This window comes from Salvelinus alpinus, chromosome 22, assembly GCF_045679555.1.
Source record: "Salvelinus alpinus chromosome 22, SLU_Salpinus.1, whole genome shotgun sequence".
NCBI classification, from domain to species: domain Eukaryota; kingdom Metazoa; phylum Chordata; class Actinopteri; order Salmoniformes; family Salmonidae; genus Salvelinus; species Salvelinus alpinus.
The window spans coordinates 41,872,375-41,888,318 of NC_092107.1; the positions used below are offsets into that span (position 1 = coordinate 41,872,375).

At 40.6% G+C, this 15,944-nt stretch overlaps 1 protein-coding gene and 1 pseudogene across 1 annotated transcript; one reads left to right on the forward strand and one right to left on the reverse strand.

The window, feature by feature from the left end:
• Positions 1-5,112: 5,112 nt before the first annotated feature.
• LOC139549679 (olfactory receptor 1M1-like) lies at positions 5,113-6,084 on the forward strand. Its single transcript, XM_071360342.1, has one exon. The coding sequence runs from the start codon at positions 5,233-5,235 to the stop codon at positions 6,082-6,084; it is 852 nt and encodes a 283-aa protein (XP_071216443.1). The 5' UTR covers positions 5,113-5,232.
• Positions 6,085-7,859: 1,775 nt separating this feature from the next.
• LOC139549540 (neuronal acetylcholine receptor subunit alpha-9-like) lies at positions 7,860-15,913 on the reverse strand (annotated as a pseudogene).
• Between the last annotated feature and the right edge of the window lie 31 nt (positions 15,914-15,944).

Sequence of the window (15,944 nt, forward strand, 5' to 3'; positions counted from 1 at the left end):
ACATGAGGGGAAACAGAGGGTTAAATACACAACAGGTAATGGATGGGATTGAAAACAGGTGTGTGGGAAGACAAGACAAAACCAATGGAAAATGAAAAATGGATCGATGATGGCTAGAAGACCGGTGACGTCGACCGCCTAGCACCGCCCGAACAAGGAGAGGCAACGACTTCGGCAGAAGTCGTGACACTTATATGTGTATTAAAGTAGTCAAAAGTTAAGTATTTGGTCCAATATTCATAGCACGTAATGACATCCACCTTGTGACTCCAGTGTTGGATGCATTTGCTGTTTGCTTTGGTTGTATTTCAGATGTTTTTGTGCCCAATAGAAATTAATGGAAAATAATGTATTGTGCAATTTTGGAGTAACTTTTATTGCAAATAGAAATAGAATATGTTTCTAGACACATTCATGTGGATGCTACCATGATTATGGATAATCCTGAATGAATCGTGAATAATGATGAGTGAGAAAGGTACAGATGCACAAACATCATACCCCCCCCCCAAAAAAAAGCATGTCTTGGGTGTCTGTACGTAACTATTTATATTGTTGACAACTTTTAGTGCACTCTACTCCTAAAGGAGATTATATGCTTTTTACACCATACATTTTCACTGACACCCAAAAGTACTCGTTACATTATGAATGCTTATCAGGACAGGAAAATGGTCCAATTCACACACTTATCAAGAGAACATCCCTGTCATCCCTACTGCCTCTGATCTGGCGGACTCTCTAAACACAAATATTTTTTGGGTAAATGATGTCTGAGAGTTGGAGTGTGCCCCTAGCAATCCGCAAATTATTTAAAAAAACTAGAAATGGTGGCGTTTGGTTCGCTTAATATAAGGAATTTAACTTTTGATACTTAAGTATATTTTTTGCAATTACATTTACTTCTGATACTTAAGTACATTTAACCAAGTACTTTTAGACTTTTACTCAAGTAGTATTTTACTGGTTGACTTTCACCTTTACTTGAGAAATGTTCTTTTAACTTCATAAGGCTAGGCCCCTTTTATCTCCACTTCCTGTCTGACTGACGTGCCCAAAGTAAATAGCCTTTAACTCAGGCCCTGAAGCCAGGATATGCATATAATTGGTACCATTGGAAAGGAAACACTTTTAAGATTGTAAAAATGTAAAAATAATGTAGGAGAATATAACACAATATATATGGTAGGAGAAAATCCAAAGAAAAACCAACCAGATTTCTTTTTTTGAGAGCCCATGCTCTTACAATGGAAATAAGGAAATAATGAAATCTACCTCCCAGGATTCAATTCCTATGGCTTCCACTGGGTGTCAGTAGTCTTTGATCAAGGTTTCAGGCTTGTTTCTCCCAAAACGAGTAAGAAATATGAGGACACTGTTGCTTGACATTAAGGTTTATTTTCTAATAGTGAATCTTGACTTAATTGAACATAAGCAGTGCCCTATTTCATTATCAACTGATTCCAAACAATTCTTTGCTTTGGAATTTGCAGTGTTGTCTAATGGTGAAACGTCTTTACCTGAACAACTCTCAAACTAACTCTTATTTCATCCTCAGGCTTAATAAAAGGCAATTCTTTCATTATGTTATCATGTAACTTCTGTCACTCTTCAATTTAAAAAAAAGTTACACTATACACTGAGTATACCCCGCCCCTGTGCCCTCAGAACGGCCTCAATTCGTCGGGCATGGACTCTACAAGGTGTCGAGGGTGTTCCACAGGGATGCTGGCTTATGCTGTCTCCAATGTTTCCCACAGTTGTGTCAAGTTTGCTGTATGTCCTTTGGGTGGTGGACCATTCTTGATTCACACGGGAAACTGTTGATTGTGAAAATCCCAGCAGCGTTGCAGTTCTTGACACAAACCGGTGCGCCTGGAACCTACTACCATACCCTGTTCAAAGGCACTTAAATATTTTGGTCTTGCCCATTAACCCTCTGAATAGCACACATACACAATCCATGTCTCCATTGTCTAAAGACTTAAAAATCCTTCTCTAACTTGTCTCCTCCCCTTCATCTACACTGATTGAAGAGGATTTAACAAGTAACATTAATAAGGGATCATAGCATTCACCTGGACTCACCTGGTCAGTCTATGTCATGGAAAGATCAGGTGTTCTTAATGTTTTGTATGCTCAGTGTGTGTGTTTGTGTGTGTGTGTATGTATGTGTGTCTGTGTACATGTGTGTGTGTGTGTCTGTGTACATGTGTGTGTGTAACTACTGTATACAGATGTTTGATGTGTTCATAATAATGTCATAACAACTACACTACTTAACAATCTATTCCTTTAAGTTACACTGTGTCAGACTATATGCTGTGTAAATATATACCAGTATGTGTTTTAGACAGTGCTTCGTGGATGCATGCTCTTCGATAAAAATCTTATTCCTCTCATGATGTTTTTCAGATGTTTTTCAACCACTGGAATTCAACGTGAGCCTGTTTTCAGATTTCCTGATAGATGGACGGGAACTGGGTCTCAAGGAGATCTACACAGAGCTGGCCATCTTTCTTCTGTTGCTATACATCATGTTTGTCATCGGCAACAACATGATCATCACTCTGGTGATCATCACTCCAAACTTCACACATCAGTGTGTATTTTCCTCTGTAATCTGTCTCCCACCAATATTGTGATCACCACCAGTGTTCTACCTAAAATGATATCAGTGTGCTTGTGGAATGATGTGTCCATTTCATTTGCAGGTCGCTTCTTGCAGATGTATACCTATTTGACATTCCAAACTACAGAGGGATTTCTCCTATGTGCTGTGGCCTACAACCGCTATGTTGCTATCTGCAATCCTTTACGCTACAACAGCATCATGACAATCAAAGTGTGTGTTCCTGGCCTCAACAACATGGGCTTCCAGCATTGAATGTCATTCTTGCATCAAAACTACCTTTCAGTAGTCATCAGATAATGTATTGGTTTTGTGATTATCCTCCGATTGTTACATTGTCAGGTTGGAAACAATATTTTTGATAGATCTAGCCCTCGCATGTGCTTTATTTGTGATGTATGTTCCATTCACTGTCATAATTTGGTCATATTGTAAAATCATCAAATCCGTTTGCAAAATTGCCACATCTGAAGGGCGGAAAAAAAGCTTTCTCTAACTGCTCCTCTCATCTCATTGCTGTCATTACCTTCTACATTGCTTATTCATGTGTCTACATCAGTGCTAAATCATATCATATTCATCCCAATGTCCTCATCTTGATGTCTATTGTCAACTGTGTTTTAACTCCTCTTGTGAATCCACTTGTTTACAGTTTCAGGAACAAACAGATAAAGGCTTCTGTCCTGAAACTCCTGTCTCCAATAAAGTTATTCCATAATACACCGTGTTTACATTTCATTATTATTATTATTGACCCTGAGGAATATACAGTGATGCCGAAACGTTGGTGAATACCCATTGAGTTGCTGGGAGTTTGTATATGGAGTGTGCAACTTTCTTTATTTTGATAGTTTATAGATTTTATTATTTAACAATGAATGAGCAGGTCTGAATTGGAGAATATGATTCTGTTACTTAGACATGATAAAAGGTTACTCCGCAAGGTAAAACCAATGTCTATACATTTTGGGTAAAACCAATGTCTATAAATTCGGGTAAAACCAATGTCTATAAATTTGGGTAAAACCAATGTCTCTACATTTTGGGTAAAACCAATGTCTCTACATTTTGGGTAAAACCAATGTCTCTACATTTTGGGTAAAACCAATGTCTCTACATTTTGGGTAAAACCAATGTCTATACATTTTGGGTAAAACCAATGTCTATACATTTTGGGTAAAACCAATGTCTCTACATTTTGGGTAAAACCAATGTCTCTACATTTTGGGTAAAACCAATGTCTCTACATTTTGGGTAAAACCAATGTCTATACATTTTGGGTAAAACCAATGTCTCTACATTTTGGGTAAAACCAATGTCTCTACATTTCGGGTTGATATTGACTTGAGCTTTCAGATTTGAAAACTATCACACACATTTAAGCATCATTTAAAAGGACATGTACAACTCCCTGCCGGCAACACAACTGTTTGTTTTATATCAGCATTTGTAGTTAATATCTAGCTAGCCAATGGAGTTTGTTAAGAGTTTGTTGAACATCTATCCATGCATATAGACATTTTAGAGGATCAAAATTAAGTGTTGGACATAATTAATCAGAAACTATGTGCTCCAGTCATAAAGGAGGATACCTAGTCAGTTGTACAACTGAATGCATTCAATTGAAATGTGTTTTCTGCATTTAACCCAACCCCTCTGAATCAGAGGCACACATAATGATGCAACATGGGAAGGGCGGCACAGAATAAAGTAATTATTATTGTTTTAGCTCTGCTCTCGTTTGCCACGAATGCCATGCACGTTTTCCCAATCAATGCATGCTTGGGAGTTATTAGGCCTACTGTTGTGTGAAACCCTGATTGGCTGGAATAATCCCAGGAAACCAACTATGTTCTGAACTAGGAGAGAGCTTGCATTCAGAGGAGGTGTGTGGAAGCCCCTGGGAACTGCAGGAGGGCCATAAAATCAACAGGACAACAGAAACACAACACTTGGTCTCTAGATCAAGTCCACATGATGACCTGTACATTGAGATAAACTAGTCAGTCATATTGTCAACCCACTATCAGGTTTTTGATCTTTTGCATTTTCTTCTGTGAATGAAGTCTTCTTAAGTGAATTATTTTTTGCAAACTGTATTATTAAGCAGCATTGTTTTGTGTACAGTACACAGACGGTAAGTGTTAATGTATGGTGGTAGGCATTTCAAACCTTGGTGTTGTTGGGCTAATTCAATACCAGATTCATCAATTCATCATTTGCATCAATGGTTATTCAAAATCGTTTATATTTTAATGTAGTGTATACTATAGAGATTCATTATTCATGTTTGTATGTCTTTTTTTTGTGTCTGTTCACAGAAACAGTCCAAATCTGGCGTGTGAACAACATAAATGCCCTGAATACAGCTTTCACAATGTAGAAAGTAAGTGTCTCATACAAAATAACAACTGTTTCTGTCTTTCTCAAGCAAATGTTGATATTGTGCACCTTAGTAAAATGATCTTCCTTGACCTCCAGAAGACTCTTGCCTTCAAGCCAATGTGACAGTTGTGACTGAATTCCTCTTCATTGGGGTTGAGAGCGGGCTGAAAAACGTCTACCAAGAGCTGGCCATCTTCCTATTGGTGGTCTACCTGATGATCCTGATTGGAAACCTCACCATACTTACCCTGGTGGCGACAGACCCCAAGCTGCAGTCAGCCATGTACATTTTCCTCAGCCAACTGTCCCTCGTAGACATTGTGATATCGACCAGTGTTCTGCCTAAGATGATAGCAGTGAGTTTGTGGAATGACGTAACGATCTCCTACTCAGCGTGTTTCCTCCAGTTGTATGTGTATTTGTCATTTCAAACCGTCGAGAGCATGCTGCTGTGTGTCATGGCCTATGACCGCTATGTCGCCATCTGCAAACCCTTACACTACAGCAGCATTATCACTAAAAGACTGTGCGGTCTGTTGACTACAGCGGCATGGGCATCTGGACTCAGTTTGCCTGTTTTCTGTGTCATTTACGCAGCACAATTGCCCTTCTGTAGCAACAAAATACAATTTTGGTTCTGTGACCTTCCTCCTTTAGTTTCACTGTCCTGTTCGGACACAACCTTTTTGATCGACTTGGCTCTTGTGTGTGCTTTAATAGCGATCTATTTCCCGTTCACTGTCATTATTTGGTCCTACTTCAGAATCATTGTAGCCGTCTGCAAGATTGCATCTTCAGAGGGCCGTATGAAAGCCTTCTCTACCTGCTCCGCACATCTCACTGTCGTCGTCACCTTCTACCTCGCTCACTCCTGCGTCTACATCAGTGCCAAATCTGAAAACGTTCACTGTAATGTTATAATCTTGATATCTATTGTTAACTGCTTCCTGACTCCTGTTATGAATCCCATCATCTATAGTTTAAGAAACAAAGAGATAAAGGCTGCGCTGAGAAAGCTCTGTTCTGGTAAGGGCGACTCTGATGGTGTACAACAGGGACACTTTTGAACCGTTGTGGGGATAAACAGTCAATTACAATATTCAGCTATACAAAATGCAGTAATTTGTCAGGAGACTTGCTGGATGTCTGAGCAGATCTAATTAAATATTTCTCTGTGGAGAGAGGTGAGATCAGTAGGGAATACAAGTTGCCACAACAAAGCAACGCATATGACGTACAGTTCAGGATCTGCACATACAGTTCAATCCACCATAAACGGACAATAAAGACCGGTTTACATAACAGCTAATAATTAAAGTGATAATCTTTGTTTCTCTTAACAATTTCACGTGCATGTTAAAGTTGAATTGTCACTTTTAATATATCAGACATACACTAAATGATGGTATAATGAGATATTGTTAGTGCTTAAAATTTCAGACAAATCCTGCCAGAACAGGATCCGGCACCTCTCCGTTTTGGACTGTTTTGTTCCGGTACCTATTTGGCCGAATCCGGTACCTCTCATGGCATGAAAAATTATTGGCACTTTTTTCAATGTAAAAATTATAATAAAAGCTGTCAAAGTTCATTCAAATTGTCTCTTCGTAAATTCTCCTGTCCCAAAACAAATGCTATGTGAAATAGTAGATTTTCATCCCGGGCCTAATATTCTAAGAGTCGTTTTGGGTCGGGCCTGCCAGGGTTTATGGTTTGCGCAACATTGTAACCGATGTGTGAGACCAACGCTTGGCCGTGCCTGTGTGAGAAGCGCGCCTCTATCTCTCACATAACTAGAATTAGATTAACTTTCTATGATCTATCTCTCTCCATCTCTGCTCTGATAGACATGAGCCTACAACTCTAATCTCTCATGCACTTTATATTTTTTTCCTGATAAAACCATTGCCAAGCGAATGGTTCTGAAGGAACTGCAGCACCCCTAATAAATACATTTGCCAAAATTATAGAATTACTGCTGTCTGTTAAGGAAATCATTCAGAATAGCCTACTACACCATGAGAAGGCCCATAATCTAGCCACCAAGGATCAATAGCTTATTTTTTTTAAATAGCATAGCTGTGGATTGTTGCCCAGTAATAACGAAAACCCACAGCAGAGAACGCGCGGCAAATCTGTCCGTGAAAAAACAGCATGCAGTCAAAACCGTTTTTTCGCAATATTTCAAATACAGTTGAGGGGAAGCACAGGTTGGAAAGCAATTGGCTCCTGCTGAAAAGTAAACACTATGCTGTAGGCTACCAACATATTTGATCAACATCCAAATATTGTTTTACCAAAGAGAGAGAGCGAGGCTTTTGGCATGAGCGCATCATTGGTTGAGTCCGTGAAACTGGAAAGCATTTTTAGGAATTTCCTAGGCAAAGGTTGTTGATGGATTCAAGACAAGGTCGTTTTCATTGATCTCATATTCTCAGTTTGTCAGTGTCCAAGATTCTGCCAGTCATGCAAAATTACGTAGAATTGCATGAAATGCATTTATAAAAGGCCACATTATTTCCCAGACACTAGGCTACAAATTATTTTCCCGATGTGTGCAACTTCTGTAAGTGCCTCTATTCTACTGCTCTATGTCACTACGCACATGCGATAGTCTGCATGCAATGCTTTATTATGAAGGGGATTGATTTTTCTTATTCGTTCTGGTTCCTTAGAACTCCCCATGTTGCTCTCACTTTTTGTCCCGGAACCTCCCGATTTACAAATTAAGCACTGGATATTGTGATGCTGTAACTGGTTATTTAAGTGTTTTTAAATGTCACAAACATAATTGATTTTCATGTGTTATTAAATGTTGATAAATTAACCCAAAAAGCTTAAATCAACTATTCATTTCTGTTTTATCATCCCTGAATGGTATTGCAATTCCCATGTTCACTTTTAAATTAATGTTAGAAACTACAAATAATGATCTAACACACACCACATGTAGAGATGTAGGATCTTCATTTCCTCAACCTTTTGCAGGAGAACTGGAGGAAATGTAGAACTTGTAGTATATGTGAGCTTCTTAACTTTGTAATTTCCACTTTGACATTTCAGACTTGATTTTCTCGTAAGAAAAATATATCACCCCTACAAAAATGTCCATTAATTATATTCCACATAATAATTCACATTCCTGTTGCTGCAGCAGGATTATTTTCCTGCAGTAGCAAACTGGCTCAAATTAAGATCCTACATCTGTATGACAACTAAACTGTAAAAGTAAACAATAACAACATATGAAGGTAACAAACACACATTTGGAATATCAAACAATTTAATTAAATTGATGAAGTCTGGATGAAATCCTTCTGTTCAAATTAGGCCTTAATGTATAAAAAAGTGTGAGATGAAAAGTGGAAACTGATCACTTCAAACGTATTGCACATGTTGCCTGTTCTCTCAATTTGGTTATCCTCAATAAGTGTAAAACCGAAAAAACATTTTGATACACCATTTCAGGTAAAACTTCCTTCACTTCAACATGTTTTCTCCTGTTTCGTACCTAATGAACACAGCCCAGGTATGAAGTTAGACGGCTTTCCCCATGATGAGCAGGCTCATGGAAAACACCATGATGAAAAAGGTCCACATGAAGAATCGGTCCAACACCTTCGCCACCTTCTTCCACTCCCCAGTCCTTTTTGCTGTGGCCCTCGTATCTCTGTAACAGTTGGCAATGTACTCAATATGTCAGAGGAGCTGCTGGTGCTGACAGGTGCACTGGGTCTTACACACCTCCTCTCTCCCTGTACTCTCTCCTACTCCACCATTCCAGCTCCTCCTGGCTGCGGCCAGCCCTGGCGAGTCCCCACAGTCCATGAACATGCCGTTTCTCCAGGCACTGTAGTGGTTGGTGGGGTTTCTCCCCATGGAGCCGGTGGGGCTCATCAACTGATCTTCTGTCTCCTCAATTATTTTGTGGGTCTTGACCTCTTTCCACCTTCAGAATCAAGTCTTCTTGGACCGTTTGTCCGTTCATGGTGTAGTAGTTGCACCTCAGGTTGAGGTGGCGGGTCCTGTTTCTCAGGCTGGAAAAACATGCAGTTCTCCCCTACTTCATATACAAAGCACTCCTTGGCCATGTACTGCAGGATGAAGATCTTGGCCCACTTGGGCACAGGCTTGGCGTCTGGGCCACAGTGGTGGATGTTCGTGATAAAGATGGTCAGGGCCGTGGAGGCTGTTATCATGGTCATGGTGGCAATGTAGTACTTTCCTGTGGGACATTGAAAGAGGAACATGTATAATTATCACTATCTATCATTGAATGGTACTGATGTCACTTTAAAGGTCCTGTTTTCCCCTTGACAGAGACAGTGCATTGTGTTCAATCAACTACAGTGTTACCGACATGTTCATCACTGGCTAAATGATTGCCATCATGGGCGGACTGACCATTTGGCATTTCAGCAAATATCAGATGGGCTGGTCCATTTTTAGCCTAGTGGGCCTGTCTCACTTGTTTTTTTCTGCAAAATGATCATGATCTGGGTAGTAATGGTGGTCTCAAGGGGGAAAATAGTCTGATGTGGGGGACTCAAGTAAAATAATGGGCCAGTGTGTTAGAAATGTCAGGGCCGATTTCTGGTCCCAGTCCACCTCTGATTGCCCTCACCAATAAGTGGCACGTTCTCTGATGGAGGCATGGTTTCAGTGACCAACAGCTGAAACACGGTGAGAGCCAGCATGACGGTGACGCCCAGGGACACCTTCTCCCCAGAGTCAGCCGGCAGGTAGAAGCCCAGCGGAGCCAGGAAGGAGATCATCACACACGGGATGAGCAGGTTGAACACGTAGAAGGAAGCCTTCCTCTTTAGTTGGTGAGTGTAGGTCACATCAGGGTAAGGTTCAGCACAGCAGCCATACAGAAGTATGTTCCGCTTGGCAGGCATCCCCAGGACCTGGGAACCAGGACCGCAATGGCAAAGAGTGATTCAGTTATTCATTCATTCATTGGGGAAAAGATGGACAGAGTACAAAACAGAGGATAAGAAGTTAGACCGTGTTTCCCAATGGAAAAAATATGTTAACTGTACTGTGTTTTATCATCAAGGATGTTTTATTGAGTGTATTGTTGCAGCTCTATGTAATTTAAATTGGTCAAATAAAAGGGATCAATTAAGAGTAAGAGAGAGAGAGAGAGAGAGAGAGCTTGAGAGAGAGAGAGAGAGATAACTGTACAGGTGTTGACTAGCATGACTAGCAGGACCAACCAGGCATGACTAGCAGGACCAACCAGGCATGACTAGCAGGACCAACCAGGCATGACTAGCAGGACCAACCAGGCATGACTAGCAGGACCAACCAGGCATGACTAGCAGGACCAACCAGGCATGACTAGCAGGACCAACCAGGCAAGACTAGCAGGACCAACCAGGCAAGACTAGCAGGACCAACCAGGCATGACTAGCAGGACCATCCAAGCAAGATTAGCAGGACCAACCAGGCAAGATTAGCAGGACCAACCAGGCAAGACTAGCAGGACCAACCAGGCAAGATTAGCAGGACCAACCAGGCAAGACTAGCAGGACCAACCAGGCATGACTAGCATGACTAGCAGAACTAGCAGGACCAACCAGGCATGACTAGCAGGACCAACCAGGCATGACTAGCAGGACCAACCAGGCATGACTAACAGGACCAACCAGGCATAACTAGCAGGACAAACCAGGCATGACTAGCAGGACCAACCAGGCATGAGTAGCAGGACAAACCAGGCATGACTAGCAGGACAAACCAGACATGACTAGCAGGACCAACCAGGCATGACTAGCAGGACCAACCAGGCATGACTAGCAGGACCAACCAGGCATGACTAGCAGGACAAACCAGACATGACTAGCAGGACCAACCCGGCATGACTAGCAGGACCAACCAGGCATGACTAGCAGGACCAACCAGGCATGACTAGCAGGACCAACCAGGCATGACTAGCAGGACCAACCAGGCATGAATAGCAGGACCAACCAGGCATAACTAGCAGGACCAACCAGGCATAACTAGCAGGACAAACCAGGCATGACTAGCAGGACAAACCAAGCATGACTAGCAGGACCAACCAGGCATGACTAGCAGGACCAACCAGGCATGACTAGCAGGACAAACCAGGCATGACTAGCAGGACAAACCAGGCATGACTAGCAGAACCAACCAGGCATGACTAGCATGACTAGCATGACTAGCAGGACCAACCAGGCATGACTAGCAGGACAAACCAGGCATGACTACCAGGACAAACCAGGCATGACTAGCAGAACCAACCAGGCATGACTAGCAGAACTAGCAGGACCAACCAGGCAGGACTAGCAGAACTAACAGAACTAGCATGACTAGCAGGACTAGCATGACTAGCAGAACTAGCAGAACTAGCATGACTAGCAGAACTAGCATAACTAGCAGGACTAGCAGAACTAGCATGACTAGCAGGACTAGCAGGACTAGCCAAAGGCACAAGAAAATCAATGGAAGAAGAGTGGACCCGTTATGAAAAGAGACAGCTCTTTTATGGGTTGACTCCACTTTGTTTCTGCATTTTATAACCCTGATGTTTTATTGTCACATAGGTGCAGTGAAATGTGTTGTTTGGCAGGGTCAGCAACAATAGTACTGCACTAGTGGAGCAGATTTGTGTTAAGTGCTTTGCTCAAGGGCACATCGACAGATGTTTCACCTTTTCGGCTCGGGTATTCAAACTAGCGACCTTTCAGTTATTGGCTGAACACTCTAACCGCTAGGCTACCTGCCGCCAGTTACTTCCCAGATTCCCAGTACATACAGTAGTGTATAAAAAGCAGAAAACGACCAGAACACTCCCATGAATAAATGTCTTCAAGGAGTGTTCAGCTTGTGCCTTCACACTGACAACAACGTTGATGTGTGGAATGGATTGTGGGAGCAACAGAGCTTTCTGATGAACCCAATACCAGTCCGACCTACTTGTTATATAAGACTATATCAGGTCTCCATATATAACTACTAGGTATACGGATGGTATCAAGTCCATCATAATCATCTTTACTCCAGGTGAGGTATGAGTCTACCCACACCTGTCGTATCCACAGATATGCTGTCAAGATCTGGTTACGTTCATCCTGCAATAGAGGGAACATGGTGAACAATGGCTTCTTTTCACTAGTTATTAACTTAGCACTTCAAATATGACGTCTATTTCAAATGCCAAATGTGAACGTATGAGATTTTTTTTTAGATATTTTTGGGAATGTCTTTATTATTGTTGTATTGCTGAAATAGCCATAGTTTAAACTTAAGAAAGCTGTTACCATGTCAATGATCTGTGAGAGGGTGGTCTGCAGCGTCACATTGAGGATGTTTCCTGTTTCCTCTACTGGTCTCAGGGATCTGGTGTAGTTAGTAAACAAATCATTCAGCAGCTTCTGGGCATACTTCCCATGAGCACTCCAACAGGCTAGGACAGGGCATAGAAAACAGTCTCTGCTAAATGACTAAAATGACTAATATGTCATTTAAAAATGTATAAGAAAGAACATCATTCTCACCTAAACACCAAAACACAATCAATTTATTTTAATCTAGTGAGCACGACATTATACATTTATTCAAAAATGACAATCTGTGACAACCTGATGTCAGCCAGAACAAAGATATACAGGTAACTGAAAAATAAAGGAAACACCAACATAAAGTCTTAATAGCCGAGCCGCCAGAACAGCTTCAATGCGCCTTGGCATAGATTCTACAAGTGTCTGGAACTCTATTGGAGAGATATATTACCATTCTTCCATTAGATATTCCATCCTTTGGTGTTCTGTTGATGGTGGTGGAAAATGCTATCCTGCACCTCTTCAGAATTTCCCAAAAGTGTTCAATTGGGTTTAAATCTGGTGACACAAACACACACACACACACACACACACACACACATACAGAGAGACACATCCCATCATGCTTAAATGACCCTAAGCATGATGGGGTGTTAATTGCTTAATTAACTCAGGAACAGCACCTCTGTGGAAGCACCTGCATACAATATACAGTACTTGTATCTCTCATCTACTCATGTGTTTCCTTTGTTTTGTCAGTTACCTGTTCATGGGTAAAAGTCTTAGTGTGTCAGAGAACATGTGAACACATGGCAGATGGTGGAGAACACTGGGACATAGGGGGATTTGGGAGTAGATGACGCTTCTGATGCTATAGTAAGAGATGAAGCAAAGCTTCCATTATGAGCCAGCAGATGCAACTGAGGCATCTGTTGACCCCAAGCAGGGATATTTTTTATACACGCCCTAATCCATGGGACATTTGCTATATAATACCACCATAGAAAATAAACACAGATAGGCTATAATACACTCTAATAGACATACTGTACCCTGTTCTTGTAGGTTAAATGCATGCATAAAAAAAGTGTTTTTTATTGTCACATAAGCTGGATAGGTGCAGTGAAATGTGAAAATTGTAGAATAATAGTGAAGACAACAAAACTATAAAATATGACATCACTTGTCACAACACAACTGAATGGCTCAAACGCATTAAGGAAAGAAATTCCACAAATGAACCTTTAACAAGGCACACCTGTTAATTGAAATGCATTCCAGGTGACTACCTCATGAAGCTGGTTGAGAGAATGCCAAGGGTGCGCAAAGCTGTCATCAAGGCAAAAGGTTACTACTTTGATGAATCTAAATATAAAATATATTTTGATTTGTTGAACACTTTTTTGGTTACTACATGATTCCATATGTGTTATTTCATAGTTTTGATGTCTTCGCTATTATTGAACAATGTAGAAAATGGTAAAAAGCAAAACAAAAAAAGAGCTTGAATCAGTGAGTGTGTCCAAAGTTTTGACTGGTACTGTGAATAAGATGATACCTAAACAACTGGCAGGGAGATCCTGCCTCCTGCCTGGGAAACAGCTGTGAGGGTTATCTAATCAGAATCTGACTGGGACAGAGGAAATAATCAACCACTGTAGATGTCGCAATGATTCATCATTAACCTTTAACGAGTCACCAACCCTGATCCGGGAGCACCCCCCACCACCCCCCCACTGAGTAGCATAGCTAGCATAGCGTCACAAGTAACTTGTAGCATCTAAATATCATTAAATCACAAGTCCAAGACACCAGATGAAAGATACAGGTCTTGTGAATAAAGCCACCATTTCAGATTTTTAAAATGTTTTACAGGGAAGACACAATATGTAAATCTATTAGCTAACCACGTTAGCAAAGGACACGATTTTTTTTACTCCCAACAGTTTTTTCCTGCGTCAGTAGCTATCACTAATTCGACTAAATAAATATATATATAGCCACTAACCAAGAAACAACTTCATAAGATGACAGTCTGATAACATATTTATGGTATAGCATAGTTTTTTTTTGAAAAATTTGCATTTTTCAGGTATAAATCACAGTTCTACATTGCAGCTGCAATCTGAAATAGTGCTGACCCAGCCAGAACAATTACAGAGACCAACGTCATATAACTAATTACTCATCTTAAAACATTTCAGAAAAATACACAGCGTACAGATATTGAAAGCCCAACATCTGGTGAATCCAAACAATATTTCAGATTTATTAAATGTTTTATAACGAAAACAAAATGTAGCGCTAAATTAGCATAGCTATACCAGGCAGATTCGGCTGGGCGCCCACGGCCAGTTCACATGCACAACAGATATGATATAACATCGTAAATTGGGTCTTACTATGGCTGATCTTTCATCAGAATGTTGATCAAAGTGTCCTTTGTCAAGATGAGTCGTTGGTTGCGTTCAGAATGGTTCCTTTCCCACTCCATTTAGCACAGGTACTGGTCGAGTGGCACGGATTTCTCAAACGATAATAAAATCAGACAACGGAACACCGCAAAACTCCCGAAAAAATTCAAATAATCTGATTAAACTATATTGAAAAAACATACATTACGATGATCTGGTCACATGTATCAAACAAACTTCGAGACGGAGATAATAATGGCCGTACAACAGAAGACAATCGCAGCTCCAAGTCGCACGATATAGAGAACCGGAAGTTGTCGGTCACGCCAAAGAATTAGCTCTCATTTCACGTCAGTCCCAGATAAACAAGATATTTTTCCTCTGACGTCCTCTTGTCACCCAGAGGAAGGCCAATGAGGTGTGTTTCGGGTCATAGGGGGCACGACCATATATAGGCAGAGCGTTGAAGCTGGCATAACACATCTTGCTTTTTTCTTCTTGGTCATGGAAAGTGCTGTCAAATGACTTATGTATCACTCAGAGACAAAATTGAAACGGTTTTAGAAACTAGAGATTGTTTTCTTTCCAATGGTATTATTTATATGCATATAGTAAGAGCAATAATTGAATAAGAGGCAGTTTAATCTGTAGAGCAAATTATGCTAATGGTAAAATAGCACCCCCTGTATTCTCAAGAAGTTTTTAAGATACCATTAATAATGTAGTTTACATCAGGTACTTCAGTAACTCTTAATGTAATACAAATCCAACAGGCTATATGTCAAGAGGCTACTCTAAACCAGTCATGAAACCATTTAACTCACCACTTGCCTGATGTTGACTGAAAAACCAAAATGAGAAACAATCATTGCGATTGGACTGTACGTTTGTGTTGATATAGACACTTAACATAACGTAGACATTCCTAAATATGTACATTGGGAATTTGCCATTTTCAACTGTACATAGTTCAGCAAAAGAGAGAATCTATAGCCTACCTGGAATAATATTCAAGCAGAAAATAAAACTCAGTGAAGCTCGAAATCCACATAGTTTCATTTTGCTGTTACAGGTTACACTTATCTATATCCAAAAATATACCAGATGATCATTTAAATTACGTTTAAGTTCCCGGATGAATAGCTGTAGACTGCTCTTGTGCCTTGACAAAGATGCTAGTTAGCGTGAGATGACTGGCGTTAG

Excerpts from the sequence above, each read along its gene's own strand:
- LOC139549679 (XM_071360342.1), top strand. The coding sequence starts at position 5,233 with ATGATCCTGATTGGAAACCTCACCATACTTACCCTGGTGGCGACAGAC.